Raw genomic sequence first — 24,768 nt, 5'->3', positions numbered from 1 at the left:
ATATATATACAATAATTTATACAATACAACTGTTAACATTATGTATAGCTAATTATTTTATAAAATGGTTCTATATTGCAAAGCTGAAATTAAACATTTGGCCCGACATGGCCAGGTGGTTAAGGCGCTCGACTCACAATCTGAGGGTCGCGGGTTCGAATCCCCGTCACACCGAACATGCTCGCTCTTTCAGCCGTGGGGGCGTTATAATGTGACGTTTGTAAAAGAGTTGGCGGTGAGTGGTGATGACTAGCTGCCTTCCCTCTTGTTTTACACTACTAAATTAGGGACGCCTAGCGCAGATAGTCCTCGTGTAGCTTTGCGCGAAATTAAAAAAAACAAACAACTAAACTTTGATTCTTTCAAAAAACAATATTCGTATAGTTTTCTTTCCATACTTTATGTGTATTTATATATGTAACTCTGGATTTTATATTATTCTGTGATCATCAATGAAATTACTTCGTAATATCTCAGTGAAAACGAGAATATATTTTTTAGCAAAACAGATGCATTTAAGTGTAGGGCTACGCCAAGCTAAACTTCAAAAGAAAAAAGAAATGAAAGAATGTATTGACATAATGATAACCATTTTTCTTATTAAAAATACAAATACACTTGAGTTTAATTGTGCCGGATTACAGAATTTCTTTGGATATTCCTTTTTTTAATTGGTTTAATTTCAAGTGATAAAAACGTTTCAAAACAAACTAAAGAGTAGAAATCTTAAAAAGGATTGCGTCCAAACATTGACAAGGTCAATAAGAATATTAGGTCATTCCATAGAGTCCAGATAGATGGGAGCCCCCCCCCCCACCATCCCAATCAGGAAAAGTACGCAATATGCAGGCCTAATAAACTTCACATGATAATTATTCTGCGTCCCCTCCTACACCCCGGGAAAAGTATTTTCGGCGCCTACGGCTAATTTGTGAAGTCGCCACCACCGCCTCCCAGTGGCTCAAACACTAAAAGTTAGGTTTAGATACTCTCGGTGGGCAGAGCACAGATCGTCTATTGTGTAGCTTTATGCTTAAAAACAACAAAATAATGAACCAACGTAAAGCCATATTCACTGTGTAGCGATTTAACATAGTACAGTTTATTTATGTTTAAAGATTACGTGATAATTCTAAACGCAAAAGTTACTTTCAGAATAATATATATTTTAATAATATTCAACAGGCATTCCCAATAACGGTAGATTAATCCATACCCGTATGAAATTAAACTGTACTGTTCTATGTTTCAAATATAATAAAAATGTTTCTGTAACATGTAAAACGTTATTTTATATCTTCACATACTAAATAAATGTAGATCACCATACATATTGGTCATCATTGTTATGCCTTAAGAGCTTTTACTGTTGTTGATTTAAATAAGTGCGAGCTGTGCTTTCATTGTTGCCCTTCTATTAAGTATTAGTTGAACAAAGAAAAGTTGAATTGTGCTTTTCAAAGCACTTGAGAAAAGTAATGATGAACTGTATTCTCATAATGTTATCATATACTAAGTGAACCAAATTAGGCTGAACATTTTTTAAAATCTTATTTTTTTAATGAAAACATACATTATAACTGACAAGTTGTTAGAATAAAAAAAACTAAAAACATTAACGAAGATATCACGAATCCAAGTATCTGTCACTTTAGAGTCATGGAGAATGGACAAAAATATTTTTATAGTAAATGAGCATTTGGGAGTAGTTTCGCGAATTGCCAATTACACCAATAAAAGTGATAACATGTATGTGGCTTATAAGCCTTAGTTTTATTTAACAGAATGTTTCCTTTTTTCTGTTCGAGACATGATGCCATGAAATACTTTTCGCACTTTTAGCTATTGGTGTGTTATAACAGTGACAGTCAATCCCACTATTTGGTTAAAAGTAGTTATGTTAGGAGATGTGTGATATCCATTAGTTGACTTCCTTCTGGTCTGCTATATAAAATTAGGGATGGTTATGCCTGAAACATAGAGGGTCCCTGACCTGACCGTTTCGCCCATTATAAGCATAAAGTGTCGTTCAGCTGAATAACAAGAAACAAACTTACCCGTTGTGTTACATTTTACCCTGGATATGACTACATCTCTACATAAGTTAGGCTCAATTAATTACGCCACGTAATAAGTTTGTTTTGCATGGGTAAATAAATAGAGTGTTCTAAAAGTATATGTGTGGGGTTATATAATAAGTGGTCAGTTAACATACAAGAACTTATTTTAATTTCATTATTTTACTGTACAGTTTCTTATAAGTAAACCCTAATCAATCTTGCTCTTTTCTGTTTTACTTTTCAGATCTTCTAGAAAAGGTAAGGACATTGTCAATTTTAATAGTTATTTAATAGATTAGTTCATATTTGCAATCATATTAAGCTTTAGTGAAAATATAAAATCCGTGTTACAAATGTAATAAACTTATTGATGTTATCATGACATATTTAACGTACACTTATATTTACACAGAATAAATAAATACAGACAATTTATATGTGCAACGTCAGTAAAACGATATATAGTTTCAACTCCAATCGTACAGTTATTGTTAATTTTTTAAACAGCAATATAACAATTTATATTTTAAACCACAATACAACAATCCACATTTAAAACACAATGTAACTACTCATATTTCAAACTAGAATAAAACAAATAATATTGTATTCTTTGATAGATTGTTTAGGCAGAGTATTCGTGATGAACTTTGTTGAATGGACGGCAACTGCCTGTTGTAAAAACACAAGTGTAGAGGACGACGTTTCGAAAGTTTCCCGCCTCTCGTATTCAGGCGGAAGGCTTTCGAAACGTCGTCCTCTGGACTTGTGTTTCTACAACAGGCAGTTGCCGTCCATTCAACAAAGTTTCATCATATAACATTGTAAATCACAATAAAACAATCATATTTTCAACCACGGTTAGTTACTACAAATATTCAACTACAAAATACAACGAATATTTCTAACAACCAGAAGAAATGTCACATTGTCATCTACAACAGAAGAATGGTATATATTCCTAACTACAGTATAACAGTTCGTATTTTTAACCACAGTTGTAAAGTACAACAGTAACTACAGTAGAACAGATAACATTCTTAATTACAGTTAAGCAGTTTTTACTAATAACCACAGTAAAACAACTCGTATATCTACCACACTAGAACAGTTCATATTCTTAACCACAGTAATAACAATACAACAGTTTGTATTTCCAACCACGATCTGATAATCCATATTTCTAACCACAGTAGAACAGCTGGTATTTCTAACTTAATTAATTTTTCTACAACAGTATAGTCTCTCGTTATTGTTCTCACATTGGGAATATTCCAAAGACATTATCCATTATGACTTAACGATGACAACAAGGAATGATAATGGAAGAATTATTTTTAATTTTAGCTTCATTCTAATTTTGTTTTTGTTTTGTATTAAGTTCATTAAAGTCTAAGGTAGTGACCTTCTTTGCATGTCCAAGTGCAGTATACTAAATGTAAACCATTTCATACTTACAGTCTAGAGTAGTGTCCAAGTGCAGTATACTAAATGTAAACCATTTCATACTTACAGTCTAGAGTAGTGTCCCTCTATACATTTCCAAGTGCAGTAGACTAAATGTAAACCATTTCATACTTACAGTCTAGAGTAGTGTCCCTCTATACATTTCCAAGTGCAGTAAACTAAACGTAAACCATTTCACCCTTACAATGTAGGGTAATGCAGTAATCGTAAATTGATCCTTACTTACAGTCTAGAGTAGTGTCCCTCTATACATTTCCAAGTGCAGTAGACTAAATGTAAACCATTTCATACTTACAGTCTAGAGTAGTGTCCCTCTATACATGTTCAATCGCAGTAAACTAAACGTAAACCATTTCACCCTTACAATGTAGGGTAATGCAGTAATCGTAAATTGATCCTTACTTACAGTCTAGAGTAGTGTCCCTCTATTACAATGTAGGGTAATGCAGTAATCGTAAATTGATCCTTACTTACAGTCTAGAGTAGTGTCCCAGTCCCAAGGAGAAAGAAATTTCCACATATTTTACCAAATACTCAGTGGAGCAGATATTCATTTTCTCAGTAAGTATATTTTTTTCTTCTTTAATCCGATGTATAGCGTTGTAAATCTTGATAATAACTATATTGATCAGTATAGACCAAGATACGCTTCCAATACAGTTTTTTTCTACTGATTTAGAAAGTGCATTATTTCAAGTGCTTTTAGTAATCTCTAGCTGAAGCGTAGAGTCTTCTGCTTTGAATCCCTATCAGTAAATTTCATTTTCTAAATGTACGATTTGTTTATCTCATGCTCTTCCATTTGCTAGGTAGTTAAGGGGTTTTGAAAGTTCTCTTGTTACGATAAGTTTTAAATAAATTACTGTCCGACTATCTATTTTAGCAAGATTTCTTGGTAATGATTTATTTGAAAATTAGTGGAGATATTTTTAATTGTAGTTTTGCGGTATTTCTTAATGTAAAAAACTTAAATTTACATAATGATGTATGGCATCATCAACTAATACTGCTCATTGCTATCTTAAATATAAAGTAAAAGTAGAATTAATGTATATTTTAGTCGAAGTAAGATAATATTTCAAACGATCTTTGGTTTATGTTGAAATTTAGTATTAAGCTTTAGTTTAATAAACGTGTAAGTGGAAAATATTTCGCACATTTTTGTCGGTATTGATAGCGTTTGTATGCAAAATATAAGATTAAGCTTCGATCTTAATTTTACCAAACAACTGGTCGAATTGTTTAGTACCAAATTCAATCTGCAAAAGGAAAAGAAAAAAACATTAAAGGGTTTAATTCGGGTCCATTTCCTTTTTCCTTATTCCCTCACTAATTTCTTTTTCCTCCCTTTTCAAAAAAGTATCTTCTATATAGAATTCACGAGTCAGATTTAATTGGGGAAGAAGCATTCATCCTCCCCAACATCATAAGGATATCACAATATGTTAGCGACAGACTTCTACTTTGTAGACTTGTCACGATAATGAACAGGTGTAAATTCTAAGATCACCATAAAATAGATATATAGCTTTTAATTAGATTTTAGTGTATTCATTGTTTAATCAATGTAAAGCTACAATCCAGGATATTTCCTTTTTCTACGTTTGTTAATTTAGTATGATTTTAATATTTTAATCGTATGTTACACATCTAACTCGATATTCTTGTCAAAAATAATGTCCCCTGATAGCTCAGCGGTAATTCTGTGGGCATATAACTCGAAAAATAGGAGCTCAATACCCGTGCTGGGCTCAGTGTAAATAGCCTATTATATAGCTTTGCACTCGCTTAATCATAAACAAAAGAAACAAAATTCTTGAAGGTCAATTCTAGGTCGTAGTATTATAATTTCTTTAGTTTCTGGTATAGATATTCTTAGTTTTATTTATGACTTTTATTCAAATCAGTGTCTTAAAATCCTGTTCCGATTTCAAACATTGAATGATCGTTATTCTACGTTTTTTATGGTAGTTTCACGTTTTGTTAAACATATTTCTGCCGAAATTCTTCCAGTGTGTCCAAAACTTTATAAACATAAACTAGAACTGAGCTAACAAGTTTTTTTGGTTTTGTTTTTTGACAATCTAAATGTAAAAAACATTATGGTCAATCTTGCACTTCAAAAACTGATCAATTTGTCTAGCAGCGTGGCAGAGAGAAAGAATGGGATCACAAAGTCTGTTACTATGACAACCATTCATTGATTGGGTCTGGAACACAATACATGTCTCACGTTATTCAATTACAATCAGGTTTGTGTAGTGACCCACTATCAAAGGTTCCCCACCCCCACTTTCTTGCGGTAGAGACCAGCAAATTGCTAATCAAGGCAACATGTTTCCCATCTAAGCACACTGTATTTTCAGCTAAAGTTCAAAAACAGCAAATAAAAAATACGATCTAAAAATATATTGGCGTAATATTAGGCAGACCTTCAGTGCAAACAGTTAGCACTATCTCTATATTTGCATTTTAATCATAAATCTGCCAATTTCGTCAGTACTTAGACTTAAGAAAATATAAATGTGCGATACTGTGTGCTTGTGACTTGGCACAAACGATAGGTAGTCTCACGCCTCCAGTTTGTAGTTATACCGTAAGCTTCATGTAATATTTAATTTATTTAAAATCCCAAACTACTATTTTTTACTATCATCTTAATTCTATGTTTTAGGGAAAAACTTTCCAAATAACACTATATTTTACTTAAAAGTTTTGAACACGTGTTTTCTATTTGAAGATATGTCGTTTTCAATCTATTAAATTGGTTTTCCCCCACACCTAAGGGTTATTATATAAAATAGTTGTCTGTCTGTTTGTAGTTGAAGCACAAAGCTACACAATGGGTTATCTGTGCTCTGTCCACCACGGGCATCGAAACCCAGTTTCTAATGTTTTAAGTCCGCAGACATACCGCTGTGGCCCCCCAGTGGCACAGCGGTATGTCTGCAGACTTACAACGCTAGAAACCGGGTTTCGATACCCGTGGTGGGCAGAGCACAGATAGCCCTTGTGTAGCTTTGTGCATAATTAAAAACAAACAAACAAACAAACATACCGCTGTGCCACTAGGGGGCAAAATATTTGTCACTTTTTGAAGTAGTGCAAGATTGTGTTGTGATCGTTTTATTGCGATTTATACCTGAATTAGTGGTACTAGACAATTGCAGCCCCCCCCCCGAAAGAAATAATTACCTTATATACATGATAGTCATTTAAAGGTTATGTAAGAATTTCTAATTTTAAAACTTTTCTCCTTTCTTTTTATAGCAAGCTAACTGATAATATTCAATTTTAACTCGCATTATTATGCTCCCCTCCCAGTGCCTCAGCGGTAAGTCTGACGGCTTATAACGCTAAAAACCGAGTTTCGATACCCGCGGTGGGCACAGAAACTGCCTCACGGTGGCCCAATGGTAAGAATGACGGCTGATAATGCTAAAAATTAGTGTTTGATACCCGCAATGGACAGAGCACAGATAACATGTTGTGTAGCTTTGCACTTAATAACAAAGAAACAAAACATTTTATTACTTTTACTGCAATAATCCTGAGCACGATGTGATCTTAAGACCTAAGAACAAACAGTACTGAGAGAATTTCTTTCTGTGTTATCATTTTACTTAAGAAACAAAACATTTTATTACTTTTACTGCAATAATCCTGAGCACGGTGTGATCTTAAGACCTAAGAACAAACAGTACTGAGAGAATTTCTTTCTGTGTTATCATTTTACTTAAGAAACAAAACATTTTATTACTTTTACTGCAATAATCCTGAGCACGATGTGATCTTAAGACCTAAGAACAAACAATACTGGGAGAATTTCTTTCTGTGTTATCATATTACTTAAGAAACAAAACGAAATTAGAACAAAATCATTTAAATATTATTTTCAGTATTTTGTTAAAAAATAATGAAGTGGAAAGCCATTGTGATACCAATTATTTTCATTAACCTTGGGAATAATAAAAAAACACGTCTTAAACAATATTATTAATAATAAAATAACTAAAAGTTATTAACATCTTTAATGGTTGTATTACTGTGAAATATTACCTTTTAATTTTTCATTAAAAACTATGTTTGGAATTTTCCTATTCGTCAGACGAACAACATTTTCTCTTCTAATTTGCGTTATTGTTATTTGTTATTTTTTAATAAAACGCGTATCTTTCAATAAGCACTTATTTTGTGATTTTGTTTTTAGAAACACTAAAACTCCAAAGAAATTTAGAAAACTACAGTATACTGAGCCATTACAGGTGTTTACAAACAGAAACTGTTGATGACAGGACAAGCTGGACACTCACGAAGGTAACTTGGAATTTTTCTATCTTGTCAAACGACATTTCTCCTAATAACTAGAAATTCGGATTTTTATCAAAATGTAATTTAGTTTGATTTTAAAAATAAAGTTGAAACTATGTTTACCGTAAGCACTTGGCTGATTTTAGAAATAATGAATATAAAATGTTCATAAGTTATAAAATTACACCATAATTATAATGTTCTATTTTTATTATGACTTTCACACACTTTTGGGTTATACTTTAGAAAGCCATGGAGGTCGTTGGGTTTCTTCAAGATGAAATTCTGGCTACTTTTCAAATTGTTTCCAGTGTGTTGAAGTTTGGGAATCTACAGTTCATCCCTCGCGCCAACATGGACGGCACAGAAGGATGTTCGCTCATGAACGAGTATGGTACGTAAGAACAGGGTTGATAATTACCATTAACGTGGTGTGATAACAAGCATATAGGATACGTTAAAACTAGGCTAATTAATCACGTCTAGTTTAGATGGTTCAGAAGGACTTTTCTTCATGAAATAGAAGAATACTTAAGAACTGGTTTAGTACCAATACAAATGTGCATGCAATCCAGAATATTTAAGAGGAGCTTCTGTGTTTGTTTAATACCAAAACTGCGAAGTAGTGCATAAAATAATTACAAATTATATGTAAAAAAAAAAGAAATACTACCCGCGACCTGCAAGACATTTGCGGTAGTTTTCATACCCTTTTCTTGAATTTTCCTTATTCTATCATTTGCACGCACAGCATTTAAGCTACCCTTTCTTGGAGGCATTATGTGTTAGATCGATAAACTTTTACTCGGTCAGAAAAAACAAACTCACGTAGACATAACTTTATTTAATAAAACTACACGTAAAGTAAACAATAGAATATAGTAATGGTATTCATAATAGTGTACAGAGTATGAAACAGTTATGAGCGTTCAGTGTATGACACTGTTTTACGAGTTGAAACAAAGAAGGTCACAAAAACAAAGAATAAAACCTGTACTAAAGAAAAAAATGGCCAAAAGGTGTTTATAACAGTCTATAAATGTAAAGTTATAATGAAGGCAAATTTTGCTGAAGATGCAGGAACATCTGAATGCATGTTTACAAAGTGATAACCATGTGGTTTTGTACGAACTGCGCATACGTATTTTAGACCTAAATAAGTCGAGAAATACCATAAGAATTGTCTTTAGCGTAATGTTAATTTTTTTTAGGAAATTACACGTGGGGTAAGTTTTGTTTGTGTAAAATACTTTGCAAATAAGAAAAAACTTAAGTTGGAATCGAAGCCAGTAGTAACGTGATGACAACGACATTGTGCCGTCGTTGCATTAAAAAGTTTGACTCAGCAAAAAACAGGTAAAGTGATTCTGAATGCAAAAGCCAATATGCAATCCAGACTTCTCCGACAAAGTAGTTTCTAACGATATGAGATTTGTAGCGTTTGATCGAGAACTTTGCGAGAGGAACACAAGCGACTTATTAAGATATACTCTTTAGTGTCATGAAGAGAATTACAACCTGGGCAAGTAAACGGTGTTTGACATCGTTACTAGGCAGACATTTGGTGCCATGCTCTTTTTAAAGTCGGATATTCTTGCTTTAATCCGTTGCGTTGCAGTCGTAACTAGGCTAAGTCTGCGTATCCTCATTCGTCTGGTTCAAGCGATCACCTACACATCATACAATCAGTCTATTGTGCATTTGCAAATAAATATATTGTTCTATAAGTATAAATATAGGGCGGGGGCTAAGCAAAATAGTCAATCAGTGGAGTTTATATGAATGTTCCTTTATTGTTTTAAAGTATGTGATGCATAATGAGTGTACCAAACTAATGTGATACTATGAAACTGTATGAAACTATGAGTAGTAACTATTGTAATTTAATACAAATAGCATATTTTAATTCTTTATAGAACTGTATGATATATGTGAGCTCCTAAAGGCAGACTTTCGAGCAATCCAGGCTGCTTTAACACTGAGGACCCTGGAAGCTCGGCATGATGTTGTAGTCACAGACCTTTCTGCTTCTGAGGTAATGTACTTGTGAGATCTTAATGGGTATGCCCAAAAAATAATATAAATGGAGTATAATTAAATGTGTAACTAGCTAGATAAAATAAGTATTCGATGAGTGTATAGATGAAAAGGTGATTGGATAAATAAAAGATTGGAGGATGTTTTATGATTGTTGTAATGAAGAGTGGTTACTTCATCAAACATCATATTTGCTTTAAATAATAACCTTAAATAATTGTTAATTTGCAAATTGTTATCATAAGTCACCCTGTCCCTACTTTAATCTTCACTTTCGTAAGTAACTCTGTCCCCTTTTTAATCTTCATTTTTGTAAGTAACCCTGTCCCCTTTTTAATCTTCATTTTTGTAAGTAACCCTGTCCCCCCTTTAATCTTCACTCTCATAAGAAAAATAAATAAGCAATTAGCATATATTTGTTTTGTTACACAAGGATTAAATGCTTTAGCAGTTCCTGATTCTGAACTGATAGACTAGAAGAAAAGTATCAAGTCAACAGTACCCACCCAAACTCTTGGGTTATTCTAATCGAATATTGGAATTGTACCATCACTCTTCTATCGAACCGACGGCCCCAAAGTAAAGAGCGCAATTTTGCGGCAATGGAGTGTGAACCTTGGATCCACACTTCGGCACACTAACCAATTAGCCATACCCAGCCCATTAATGCTTCTATTATAAGAATATATAGGAAATGACACCAAATTTTACAATGACAAATTAGAAATGTTTACACTGGTATAATATATTAAAAAGTTAGATGATTAGGTAAATTAAGGAAAGGATAATAGTAGAATATATATGAAAGAATGAGTATAATAATACCACCAATGGAAAAGGCAGCTTGACACGGATGTTCTTCGATAAAAGCAGAATGTTTGTAAAATCTTGAAGAGACTTCGAGCACTTCTTTGAAAGAGCGTCTGCCAAGAACATCTCATGCACATTTGATATGATTGAAGTTTAATGTGTGTGCAGACCTACCCATTTTGTCACTCCCATCTTTTTATGTGAAAGGGCAAGATTAGCATGTGGGGTGGTGTTATTATTCATCAAGCTGAAGTATGGTTTCAGATTCTATTTAAATGAGTACACGTTTGAGACATGGCTGCAGGACGAAGTATGACTTATCTATAAAATAGAAGATTACTCCATGTGTCATTGGTCTGATGGACATGCTCTGGACACTGGTATAAGCGAGCTGTTTTCTGTCTTGCTTTGAACGAAATGCTTCTCAGTGGACGTATGTCACAAGGCCCACCTTATGAAATCTGTTTATGGCCAAGCAGGATCCACTTGCAGCGATGAACGTCTGATTCCGTCTCTGAACAGGTACCTTACAATTGCAGCGAATCAGAATCGACAGATTGCAGTCATCTTCTTCTGTTATAAATTGCGGTTTGCCTTGTGCAAGTGCCTGAATAAATATATTATTGATTTGGAAACGAGTACACTTTCTGCTGATGGTATTTTAAAAAACTTCGAAATGAGTCTTTTACTGGTCCATCTCAATGTATCCTCATTAGCCCTTATGGATTTGTTGGGATCGAGTATAGCTTACTGGTAAGTGTGTCCTAAATGTGTATCTGAAAATTTGTTCTTGATCCATTGCTGCAAAAATACGTTTTGCACTCGGGAGCCATTGGTATGTTATAAAAGAGTCTAGTAATTGAAAATTAGGGACGGCTATATGCAAAAATCTATTCTGTAGCTTAACACGGAATTTTGAAACAAACAGTTATGGATTTATTACCTAGTTGGATTTATAAATCTATAATTTGGTTGATTCTTAATTATATACTTCTTGGACACGAATACGTTAAAATAACTTAGGTTTTTATGAATGTGTGAATACATTATCAGCCACATTTATATGTTAGGTCAAGCAGATCGCCTAAAGCTTCCCAGATTGAAATGATATACTTGTCTATTAAGAACAACCTCCTATATGTGGATTTCTTGCTGTTTGTTTGTCTAATGTTTTTTAGGGATGCCATTTCAGATTTCAGTAGGGCGGGCAACTTTAAGTGTTTTGTACAGATAAAAATACACGTTTTAGATATGTGTATTGTTCTTAAGATTAAAAAAAATGGTATGAAACACAGGTAGAGAGCAACTGCCTCTTCCTCATTTTACAGATAAAAATACACGTTTTAGATATGTGTATTGTTCTTAAGATAAAAAAAAATGATGTGAAACACAGGTAGAGAGCAACTGCCTCTTCCTCATTTTACAGATAAAAATACACGTTTTAGATATGTGTATTGTTCTTAAGATAAAAAAAAATGATGTGAAACACAGGGAGAGAGCAACTGCCTCTTCCTCATCCCAAATGGCGCCCATGATGTTTTACACCCATATATGATAGAGATTTGTTGGAGAAGATATTATGTTTTAATGATTTTTGGTACGTATTTTTCAGAACTAATACTTTAAACTTTATGGGTTAAAGATGCTAGAACACATTGTTAAACCAGTCTAAGCATAGAGTAGAAATCGGGAACAGAGGAGCACGTGTCTCAATAATTAAATTGTGGCCGAATATCAATGCTCTTCACCTAATATTTTGCCGACAACATTTTTCTATTTAGTCTTTTCTATGCAGTCGGCGTTTTTTATTGAAAGTCTATTCATTTACGACTCACCCCCCCCCCCTCAAAAAAAAATGTTTGGTACGTTCCGACGTGACTAATAAGTTACTGTTTCTTTTCATCTTTCTATAGGCCACATATGCAAGAGATGCCTTATGTAAAGCGTTGTACAGCCGTCTCTTCACTTGGTTGGTGAATAGAATTAATGAAAATATACGGGTAAGAATGTTTCATATGCCTTTTAAGGTCACTAAGCATAAAGCAAACAAAAAAAACACTTGAGATTTAAGTAAAAGTATAAAAATTATATGTTGGTCGCATCTCGATGGTTAAGCAGTAAGTCCGAGGGCTTATAACGTTAAACATCGGAAGTAAATGTAGGGATGGCTAATATCGATCTTTTAAAAACAATGCAAACAAGGTAGTAGGGATGGCATTTGCATCATCCCTACATAATAGCACAGACACACAGTGTAGTAGAATGTTAGCAGACAAAAATAGGATAAATCAAACTCAGTTGTGATTGAATAGTTATATATATTGCTATATGTTAATTCTTGCCTGTGCTATTATATAGGGATGATGCAAATGCCATTTTCACTATCTTGTTTGCATTGTTTTTAAAAGATTGATGTTAGCCATCCTTGCATTTATTTCTTTTTTTGAAAAGTTTTTCTTTATTTGTTTGCTTGTTTTTTTAATGCAGTGTTTCAATAGACATAGGAAGGTTTTACTTATAACCAAGTTCTAAATACAATGATGTTCCAACTGTAATATTTATTGTTTATCTATTATTGGCTGGTATTTCCTGTTTCACGCTGTACTAAACCTTTTTAAAGAAACACTTCAAGGGGTAATGATAACATCGTTTAGACTAGAATTGTGATTTTTGAAATTACTACTAGTTATTAATAATACTTATAAAAGTGGATACTCCGTTTGAAACTATGTCACCTCAGTGAAATTGGTTGACACAATTGTTTTTGTTTTTGAGTTATGTAATAAAAAAGAAGCAGAGGAAAGAAGAACAAGAAATTCAAACTTTTTGCTATGATATTTACAGACATTCCCAAAACATGTGTCTCTGTCATTAAATATATATTGTTATAAATGGAAGCACTGTATAGTATTGTAAAGTTCTGATGACCTATTGAGGATATACTTAAAATACCATTTCGATGAACAATTCGAGCAGTCCCTACATAGGTAGTACTACCATGATTATTATTATGTAAAGCAAAGAATGCAACATCTAAGTTCCCCGATGGGACAACAGTTAAAATTACAGACTTACAACGCTAAAATCTTGGGTTTGATTCCCTGCGGTGGATAGAGAGCAAATAGCCCATTACGTAGCTTTGCACGAAGTAAATGTAATAAGAACAGCAAAATCCAGTACACTTCAGAATAATGAAGGAGTTTTATTTCTCCAACTATAATTTCCAAGTAACTATCGTTAAGCCTAACTTCACAAATAGAGATTCCCCTTATTAATTTTCTCGTATCTCTAGTACTTCGTTGAAGACACAAACTCTGAATTTAAAATGCTGAACTAACAAGGTGATTCAATAATCGATCACAAATCTCCACCCTACTGTTGTGTAATTGGCGTTTTTTATATTGTTCAAATCGTTTCCTCAATTTTTACGAACGTTCTAGTCATTGTTTGCTAAGTACTCATAACATGCAGTTAAAAACTCCCTTTATTCAAAATCAGTGGACATTTCTAAATTAAAAGCAAAATTACAGTCTATAGCATTGTACACTCCCTGGATTGTGAAGTCCGTTGACAAGTGCTATTACACAAGAATAACGATGGTATATTAAAAATTCAAATTTCGTAATAAACAATAAATTAACTCTTGATAATCAAAAACATTTATATTCTTAAGTATAAACATTACAATCATCAATGAAACGTGTGAAACAAAATACAATCAAAATTTGATAAACAAATCAAAATCTTTCTTTTCTTATTTACTGTCCCTAAACTGTTCACCCACTAAATCTTTGTGACAGTTTTCTTTTTCCTGGCTTATGAAACGAAGGTGGGATGAACTCTTGTTCTTTATCAGTGTTTGCATCTTGTCGCTGTTGGAGTTATCTTCTGGTAGATGGTAAGGGAATCCACTGATGGCTTCATTCTTGGTTTTACTCTGAAAATGATCTCAACAGGAATCTTGGACTCTTCAGCATGCACACTTGCCTTTGGAAATGTGTTCTTTGATGTTATATAGTAGTTTGCTGTTAACTTGCCGACATACCTCCAACGATAGGGTGACCAGACGTTCCACTTTTTGAAATGTTGTTCTGATGTCCCAATAGAACCTTTCGAGATGCCTAAATGCCCCAGTTTACATTTTTTGTCAGTAATTTATATAACTTTTTAATACTTCTACTCTGTACCATGAATCAACATATATTAATATTTTAACTGCTAGCAAGGAAAATTGTCACACAGCTTGCAATGACTCAGTATAGCATTTGCTACTTCCTCTGAAGTTGGCTATATCATAAGGTAGGCTGCAGCAGACCACATGATGTCACTGTTGAAAACGTCTCTGCAGACAACATGGTGTCGATATTACATACGTCACCGACCACGTTATTTTATTCCCACCAAAATAAAGAAATGAAGTTCGATTTTCAAGCCCTGATGCCTTCATTTAAAGTACATCAAGGGGGAATGTGGATCATACTTGCTCAGATTTTTTGAGAAGTTGCTCGAAAAAAATCACATGTTCAGAGAAGTATCTTTAGCAACGATAATGTAAGTAAAAATACCATTTTTAATTGATGATGTTTATTATTTATTGCTAATTAGTTTCTCCCAAAAAAAGGGGGTTCTAATTTTGAGATCCGAAAATCTGAGTGTGTGTCCCAATTTTATGATTTGAAAATCTGGTCACCCTATCTAAAGTCGATCATAATGGGTCACCCTCTGTTTCTACCCTTGTTACTAGAAGTTCATTCTCTATTGATGTTTCTGGCATGTACTGCTTAAGGATTTCCTGGTCATAGATTGTGAAACTGTTAAAATCTAGTCATCCTCCATCCTGAGTAAACAGATGTGTATTTAAATGATCTTAACTCCTTAACTTTGCATTAAAAACTTCTTTTTTGGTGTGACACTCCAAATGTGTTCGATAAGGTGGCCACTAATGTTTGGTGGTTTTTATGGATTTCTATGGGAACAAGGAGGGTGGTCATTGTACAACCATGAAGTGAAATACTCATACTAGGAGTTATTAGCAATAAGTTATTATCTAGTGACTGGGGAATGGTGGAACCAAACACTCCAGCATGTTGTCATACATGCCTTTACTCGAAAAAGTATTAAATCGGTTTGGAATAAAATAAAAATCACTATGATGTTAACGCTGAAAATACTTGATTTCATCGAGGTGACATGATGTGGCTGAAGAATTCCCATTGCAAGAAAGTCGAGTGGGTGCTTGGAAGGACCATACAATGATGTGGATTTAAAGATATTCAGAAGGACAAGCAGTCCCTGTCAAAGATAATTCACAGTTCATCTTTGGAAGTACACCAGTGAGAGTATAGCAACTATGTACCCCTAGAGAATAATCTTCTCAGGGTTCCTGTTGAGACCACTTCCAAATGATCATCAAGTATTTGCTTGCCCATTTACTTAAAAAGAACTCCCTAAGTGACAGGACAGCAAGTGATGACAAAGAACAGGAGACCATCCCGTCTGTATGCCATAATCTGCAAAAACTAAAACCACCAAAATGACTTGGTGAATAGACAGTGTTTTATTTGTGTATTACCCTTTTTTTTTGATAATCCAGGAAGTGGGCTGTTTTGTAAGCTATATTGTCAGTGTTTTAAGTTAGTTGTTTGCTAGAGGGAGTTGCTAGTACGATGATAACACTATTTTAGAAAGTAGTCCTAACATATCTAGAATGTTTGCAAATATTAATGGTCAAGAAGCTTTACAAAATATCTAAGAACAAAAATGCATTACAAATACGAGAATCAGTGAAACATCGAGTAAGCTATATTTTATATAATAGATACTTGAAACCGTTGGTACTTGAAGAAACTCCATTATTGCAGAACTGAGGAAAAACAGACAGTTGTACGTTTCACAAAAACTTTATTTATTAACGACCTGATGATGCCCTTACTGGGGTTGAATGAAGTTTTTGTGAAACGTACAATTGTCTTTGTTTTTTCCCTCAATTTTGCAAAACATTTTTAATTAAACCTCATTTTACAATCTCGGCGTTTTAAGTTTTTCTCCTTCCTGCGGTAAAGGAATCAACATTGCAGATAGAGGTATAAAACAAGGCTTTATTGAAAGTCAAAATAGATAACACCTATAAGGCTAAAGATGCCCTTAATGACAAAAACAAAATAACTCTCCTTAAATAATGAGTACTGTCTCTCAAATATCAACTTTCAATGTCCATTTCAAAATTTCTTGTGATAATCTTTGATAACAAAATATTTCAAATTAATATACCTATAATATCCCAGATATCTCCTCATTCCCGAGTTAGAATATCTAGTTCCGAAATACGAAAAATGTCTAACTGGTTCTTCAGAAAATATATAACTGGTCTAGTTGAAGAAAATGTATATACGTGTTCATAACATTTTATTAATTGCAGATGTGAATTTTTTTAAAGAAGGATACAACTGATAATATGTATATGCATATTTGTGTAACATTAGATAAATCTCTTTAACTGGATACAATAGTTTTGATTATATCACTCTTGGAAAGTAAATAATATTTACATTAATGCAGATAAACACGTAAGTAATGTGACTTGAGGTTACTATTTTAATACTGATCAGAAGGTATTTCTCCGTTCAAATTATTATATTCGACATACTTTGCATCGATCCTGACATTCACATGTTCCAGGAACCTCCTCTTAAATTCAGACATCATAGGAATTCCCCATAACGTTTAAAAATAGGCTAGGGATCCCCACAAAGGTAGAGGCTTCACTTGGAAGATTGTAGTAAAGAAGATACTTTCATGGGACAAAAACACAACTAAGGTTTTAAGAAAAAAGCATAGAAATGCACATTTGATGACAAGGTAAAATAAGAAAAATGCTTATTTTTGCTATTCTAGTCGGCCTATGGGCCTACTAGCTGGTCAGGTCTGACTAAACAACGCGAATTTCGGACCCTGGTAATTACTGTGACTCACGGTGTGAGAAGAGTAACAGCTAACCACACTATAGAAGGAAGACATTGTAGTTCACTGTAATTGTAATGTAAGTTTTCGTTTTAATTCACCAGGTTATTCACACTTTACACAATCTAAATATGAAAAAATCCAAACTCTTGATTATTTGTTTTAATAGAGAAATAGGTAAATTGACTTCATTTTTTCTCCCCATTTTTTATTATTATTATTAGGCTAAAAGGATTGGAAAAAGAAAGTCCTTGGGTGTTTTAGATATTTATGGTTTTGAGGTTTTTGAGGTAAGTTTTAATATTATTATTTTAAACCTTCATTCAATTTTATATAAGTTTAATAGTGTAAAATATGTTAAAATCTTAAATATATTTATATATGTTTACTTTATGTCTTAACTTTATAAGAAACTTTATTAATTTGAATTTGCTATTTTAATTATCACAGTTTCCAATTGTCTTGTGAATGTGATATGCACATATTATAAACTAAACCGTTTTATAGTTCAGAATATGAAATATCTTTATTTGGGTAATTTTTTAAAACTTCAGTATAGCTAGATGTACTTAATCAATGTTGTTAATTCTGTCTGGCTGGCTTTGATATGTATTAATCATGACTGGACTGGGGAATTTCACATTCATTATATGAATGGTTGAGGGACATGTTTATTTTTTGCATATGGATTTTATGCTCAGTGTTCTCCTAACCTGACCTGGTTAGGTTGTTGTTCTGGATTTCATGTGTAGATGAAGACAGGGATACTGAAGGATGGAGTAATATAATCATCACAGAGTGCTTGATCATCACCAAAAGGTGATGTGAAAAAGTAAGGGAAGTCAAGATTCTATGTTGACTGCATTCATCAGCAACATAGGCCAATGCATTTCTGTTGTTTTACAAACATGAATGTCTTGATGCAATGGAAATATTCTGATGGTTCACCTCTTGAAACCTTTTGTCTTATTACTGACAAGTGGAAATGGACAATGAAAGTAGACTCAAGACTGGTTTTAGCACTCAAGATAGATATTATAAATTCCAATCATGTCATTTGGTCTTTAACAATTAATTTTGGGTTGCTGATGAATCTCACATTACATGGTTTGCAATATCAGTGATGTCTGGTGTTTGGGCACATGCTATTGATGAGGATCTGAGAGTGGTGTTTTAGCAGTTAAAAAAGTAGGTTTGAAACAGAAGCTCAGAAAACATGAATTTAAGTAAATACACATAGAATTTCTTGGTTATATCATAGGCAGACATGAACTATCCATATATTCTATAAAAATTGTATTAGTTAAAGTCTAAGTCCAGCTTGTGATTAAAAATGAAATTCACAGTTTCCTCAACTTAGCAACACATTATTGGTGTTTTATGGTCAACCTCTAAAAAAAGCTGCACAGACTGAAGCTTATTCAAATTTTTTATGGACTGTGCACTGTGAACAGGTATTTCAGTCCTAAAATATTCTATAGTTAATGTATTGGTGTTGGCTTATGCTTAATAGGATTGTACTTTTATCATGGACAAATAATAGTGGAATCAAAGAAGTACCTTTACCAGTTCAGAAAGGTGTAGAATCTTCAACCATGCATGTAAATATTATGTTGACAACTCCAGAATGTCATTGCTGCCTGACAAGAAAGAACTGCGTATAGTTGTGGTACTTGGCATGCAATATCATCATTACTTTTATGATAGAAAATCCATTGTCTGAGTAAACCAAGTGTGAATGAAATGACTTATGAATTTTAGCACCTTGAAGATATAAGAGCACACTGGATTATATTGTAGGAGTTCAGTTTTGTTGCACACCATTGGCATCTTGCAGTACCATAGCATGAAATGTTTCTCCAGACAAGGATGCTTACTTGATTAATGAACATCCTGATTCAGGTCATTGTGTTGATATAAGAGTCATTGCAACAGTAATAATATTGAATAAACCAAAAAAGCAATAAGTATGCCACTAATGAATATACAATTTGATTGGTAAATCAGGAACTTTGAGAGAAGCACAAAAAACGTTGGTATAGCTTGAGCATTGCTTACTTTGGAGAAAGCTGAAACATAGCTTCTCAGATCAGTGAATGCAACACAGATGCATGTAACATCTGGTACTTGTATGAGCATTTAAAAGTGCACATTATATTGTATTGTTTATATGATCCACTTAAATGTGGAACTCAATCTGTCATGCAGATAGCATTTCCAAGATCCCTGAAACAGAAATACTTCAGATTTTTCATAATGCAAGGACTGGATGCTACAACAGAGTGTCATGCACTACAGCCAATGTGCAAGAGTGATTCTTCTGGTCAAATTGAGAGTTGGTCTATGCATTTTACTCTGTGTACGTGTGTAATGCTCAGAAAATAAACTTAATATGCCAGAGAAAATACTCAGGTAAAGAGTTGTAGGTTCTTCATTCATGTCTGTGTGATTTGTATCTCAAAAGTGATTTGCACTCGTTGCTTTCTGAATTACAGATGGATTTTCTCAGTGGTGGTTTATACTTTTCGAGATTTGTCTGCTACTACTCAGTTGAGATGGGAATTTCTGCAAAAGTATTTCAACAGTACATAAATATATTTTTATTAATTTCCAAGTTGTACTGTATGAAAACGAGAATGGTTAAACAACCTCTCAATAAAACAGCTCTTGCTGTCTGTATTCATAATAACCCATTGCACAGTCTCTCATGCAGGACCTTATGCAGATGAAATTATTCCTGTTTGGTCTAATATCCCTCCAGTGTTCTCTCTTACACAAATTCCACCCTCCCAATCTCTTCCAGTAAAGCAGGAAAGCCCTTGTTTCCCCAGTACAAATCCACTAGGGTATCTATATGGAGAATTTCCTTTTTGGTCGGTGAAATCCTACTGGTAAGTGTATGTACCTCTCAACTGGAACTAGGGCAGATTTGTTAACCTAGAAGAGTAATACAAGCCACCTCAACATTAAGAACTGACCATTCCAAGTGATTGTGACCAGTCTGATGGGTCTTCAGTTCTCCTTGGGATGCAGGTCTAAGATGATTCATCCCTTAACTTGTGTATTCTTGTAAGTATTTCTCACTGTATACTGTATGGCTTGACATATTGCCCTAGCCACTTAACTTTCATGGTCTGCTAACCTCCTGGGATATATAGGGTGGTTGAACAGCCTTCTTATTCCACCCGCCTTTGCGACACTTTAGCAAAAAGCCAGAAGTTTCTTCAACAGAACCCTTCAGAACAACCACTTGTATTTGTCAAAACGTATTCCCTGTTTGAGATGGTAACCCCTCCCAACCAGTGAAACACATTCCCTGCATTTTCCATTTCTGTTGCTATAGTCTCAGAAAATAACTCGTCTTTTTTTAATCTATTTCTTTACAACAGTGTTTACACCATCTTTTCAATTTGGGGTTTTAGCTAATTGTTCTGTGGAAAGGTGATTATCTATGTGAAATGCATTTTCAGGCAGGGGAAATATTAATTTCAAGGCACAGATGCTTAAACTTAATTTTTAAAAATGGGATTTGATTGAGACAAACAAATACCTAAACTGTATATTAATAATTTGTAAGATTAATCATTTTTTCCCTTTAACTGGAAATTCATTGTGGCTATTTGTGAGCTCTTATCTTTTAATTATAGCACAATAGCTTTGAGCAATTCATTATAAACTACTGCAATGAGAAGCTCCAACAGATTTTTATTGAACTTACACTGAAACAAGAGCAAGAAGAGTACATAAGAGAGGTAAGCCTTAAAGTATCGAATTGAAATAAGCTTTCTAAGTACTGAATGCACACACACACACACACACACTGAATGCATGTTTGTCTTTTCAATTAAATGCCAATTCTTTAATGTGAAAGATTAATTTTCTTAATATACATAAGTATGTTAAGACACTCTCATCCTCAAAAGCCTAACATATTCTTGGTTTTAAAAATCTAAGGATGAGTCTGTGAAACAAAATACAGAAAAATAATATTTAATAAAGTTAATTTTAAAAAAATTAAAGTATTCATATAAATTAAGGTCTGATAAAGTCTCTTCTCATTCTCTTAACTATTAAATCAAGTAGGTCAACTGCAACCATAAACTTAATTAATTATCTTATTGTTCAAATTATGACTTTACTCAAGGTAGCTTAAAAATAATATCCGAAATTAAGAACCTATTTTTTTACAAGATAATCCTCACTCCAATTGACAAATTATCACTTGTTCAAAACCTCTAATAAAATAAGCTGGTTGGTTTTTAGTCACTGGTTACCTTAAGGAAATAATGAGTTTTATGATAAAAAGTTAGAAAGAAAGATAGATTTTGAAATCAAATAAAGGTGAGAAATAATAAAAAATAATGAAAATATCCATTGAAAACAAAAGGCATTATTCTAAAATTTTCACTTATTAACAATGTCAGTAAATTTTTTTGAAGTTCTGTCTTCTACATTTTATTTATTATTTTGGTCACTAGGGGATCCAGTGGGTGCATGTGGACTACTTTAACAATGCAGTAATTTGTGACCTCATAGAAAAGGTACCATTTCGATATATATATCCAGAGACTATTGTGTTTGTATTTACAATGCTTATAAATAGTTGTTTGCCTACCTATTATTATATTAGCATAATGTGCTTCTTTACTGAAGTACCAAAAATACCTTTTAATTCATAGTTTCCTCTTAAATTTTATATTTATTTAAAATAATATTTAATGTATTTAAAATATTTTTTGTGATCAAGTTAAAACCTACTTTTTGTTCAAACAGGATAGACAAGCTTTCTTTTTTGTTTATTTGTCTTTATACTCTTTTTTTTTGTCAATACTTAAGTTATTAAAAGGAAGAATACGTGACATCTTTGATCATGTATTATCCACAACATATCAATATGATAATGTCTAATACTTTATTATCAGTAATTAAAAAAAGTGTGTAATCTGGGCCCAGCTTTAACTATAACAAAGTTATTTTCTATGAAATTTTTTTCACTGTACACAAAATAGAGATTTTGGGTGAATTACATGAGTGCATCAGATAGATAGTTTCCATTATACTGAGGTCAGGGCCACATTAAGACCATAGTGGGCTCTTTGGTAACTTTAGTTTTGATGGTCTCCATTTCTCCACAAGCACTTATTTTTGTGTTGAAATTTTACCAACCAAAGTATTATTTTACCAATTAGAATAATTTTTAAGTACTACAATTTCCAACTTTAAAAATTACCTAAGAAGGCTATTAAAAACTGCATAACCACTGTGAGCCCCTTGACACCATGAGCTCTCACTCATTTGGTTAAACCAACTTACCTGATGTTTAAAAATATTTCATGTATTCATATTCAAAACCATTGATGTGTCAGTTGATGTTGTTAAGATGAATAAAAACCAGATCTATCATTGTTTTATTTGAATAATCCTGTATTTTCAATTAAATGCCTCACCTCATCCACTTTTAATGTTATCAATAAGGTGTTATTTGAAGTTAATTTTGTAAATAAATAATTCTAAGATATGACGAAAATATTCGTTTAGCATATTTGTGGTATTAAAAATTTTTTGATTTGTTAACTTTTCATGGCTTTCTTTATAGCAAGGTAAAACATTCAATCATGTCTCTAATAGAAAAATGATTAAATACTATCAGGACATATACATTGTTGTAACATTGTTCTTTTGTTAAATAGGTTCTTTTAAATTATTTGGTGAAAATGATTCAAAGTCCACTCTATCATAACAAATTAGTTTATTTCTTCCTTAACAATTCTACATGCTACCTTCCTTGTACGCTGTGGTAACTTGTAGGCCTAAGCTTACAAATGACGTTTCTACATAAACAATTTGCTTATGGTACTATTACTAATGTAGAAGTAAATATACTTGTACATTTTCATGATTAATTGGTCAAGTAACTGGATATATACTTCACTGAATGACTGCCATTTTACAAATTGAAAACTGACTTATACTCGATTAAAACTACTCGGTATTCACACAATAAATACTTCACTTTGACATTTTGCTTAATACTTCACTCTACTAACTATTATTTATAATAGATGGCTCACTTCTAGAAATTAGCCAAAGTTAGTAGTTTTTCATGATGTCATCCAGAACATTCTAGGCCAAATCCCATAAAATTACTTGATCTTAATGTCATGTGCCCTCTAGCTAACATCAGAATTAAAATATTGAAAATATATTCTACAACACTGCTCCCTTCCTAGATTGTGAAAGCCCTTGAGCAATCTTAATACAAAATAAACCACTGCACTAAACTGTCCATTCACCAAGTCTTTTTAGAAATCTTCTCTTTTGAGGCCCTTGGTATACAAATGGGATAGCCTCTTGCTGTTACTGACTGTCTTGTTGCTGGTGTTATCCTTCCTAGGTAGGTGACTGACTGAATCTACTGGATTCCTCAGCAGATTGAGTTTATACTGACAAATTTTCTCTTTAATTACCCAGTAGGCCATTCTCTCACTGATATACTTCCAAATACAATCACTCTCTATTTGTCTCTATAGAGACTGTAAACCACATCCTTGATTCTTTTCAATATGGTGTTTGACCTTTCTGAACATCTATGTAACTTGGCAGTTTTTTTCTTATGACAAGAACTGTGTAGTTGTACCATGTCATCTCAGTGAAATCCATCATAATGACCTTTCATTTTATAAAAGGCTGATTTTAGTCTTTTCTGGATAAAATCATGTATGACATCTTCATTCTTCACATCCACGAGAGTGCTTCCAAACACCAATACCTCAGGACATGCTGGAACTCTTGGTTCTACTATGTCCCAATCACTAGATGAAGAATTATTCCTAGTAACTCCTTGTATGAGTATTTAACTTCTTAGTTGTCAGTGGGAATTCAAATTTTTATATGGTAATTGCCTTTTAATAAATAGGGATTTCCTTTGCTAGACTGTGAAGTTATCTGAAGCTAGCTTTGTCTCACATTTATGTCTCCTTATGAAATCAATTTCCAATATGCACTCTTCCTTGATGCCAATCAGCAACACATCATGAAGTGTAGAGAAGCTTCTTATAATAAGGGGACCTTCCAACTTTTCTTCTGCTAGAACTGTATGTCAACTTTGTGTTTGCACCAATCC

General features: G+C 33.2%; 1 protein-coding gene and 1 long non-coding RNA gene across 9 annotated transcripts in view; one reads left to right on the top strand and one right to left on the bottom strand.

Moving 5' to 3' along the window:
- LOC106458381 (unconventional myosin-Ia-like) overlaps positions 1–24,768 on the top strand; it is a 306,550-nt gene that overhangs the window by 214,778 nt on the left and 67,004 nt on the right. For all 8 annotated transcript variants that reach the window (XM_022384798.1, XM_022384801.1, XM_022384835.1 and 5 more), the window contains exons 8-16: positions 2,305–2,318; positions 4,004–4,088; positions 7,738–7,844; positions 8,085–8,232; positions 9,755–9,873; positions 12,599–12,685; positions 17,870–17,935; positions 21,293–21,397; positions 22,124–22,186. In XM_022384798.1, the coding sequence (XP_022240506.1) occupies positions 2,305–2,318; positions 4,004–4,088; positions 7,738–7,844; positions 8,085–8,232; positions 9,755–9,873; positions 12,599–12,685; positions 17,870–17,935; positions 21,293–21,397; positions 22,124–22,186 (794 nt within the window). The remainder of the gene's footprint in view (positions 1–2,304; positions 2,319–4,003; positions 4,089–7,737; positions 7,845–8,084; positions 8,233–9,754; positions 9,874–12,598; positions 12,686–17,869; positions 17,936–21,292; positions 21,398–22,123; positions 22,187–24,768) is intronic.
- LOC111085593 lies at positions 8,545–17,067 on the bottom strand. The gene is made up of 3 exons (XR_002610396.1): positions 17,050–17,067; positions 16,130–16,132; positions 8,545–8,636 (listed from the first exon to the last, which is right to left on the bottom strand). It is a non-coding gene; the product is annotated as an uncharacterized LOC111085593 (long non-coding RNA).

The sequence above is a fragment of the Limulus polyphemus genome, unplaced genomic scaffold (genome assembly GCF_000517525.1).
Source record: "Limulus polyphemus unplaced genomic scaffold, Limulus_polyphemus-2.1.2 Scaffold22, whole genome shotgun sequence".
NCBI lineage: Eukaryota > Metazoa > Arthropoda > Merostomata > Xiphosura > Limulidae > Limulus > Limulus polyphemus.
This window is presented reverse-complemented; position numbering and strand designations above follow the sequence as displayed.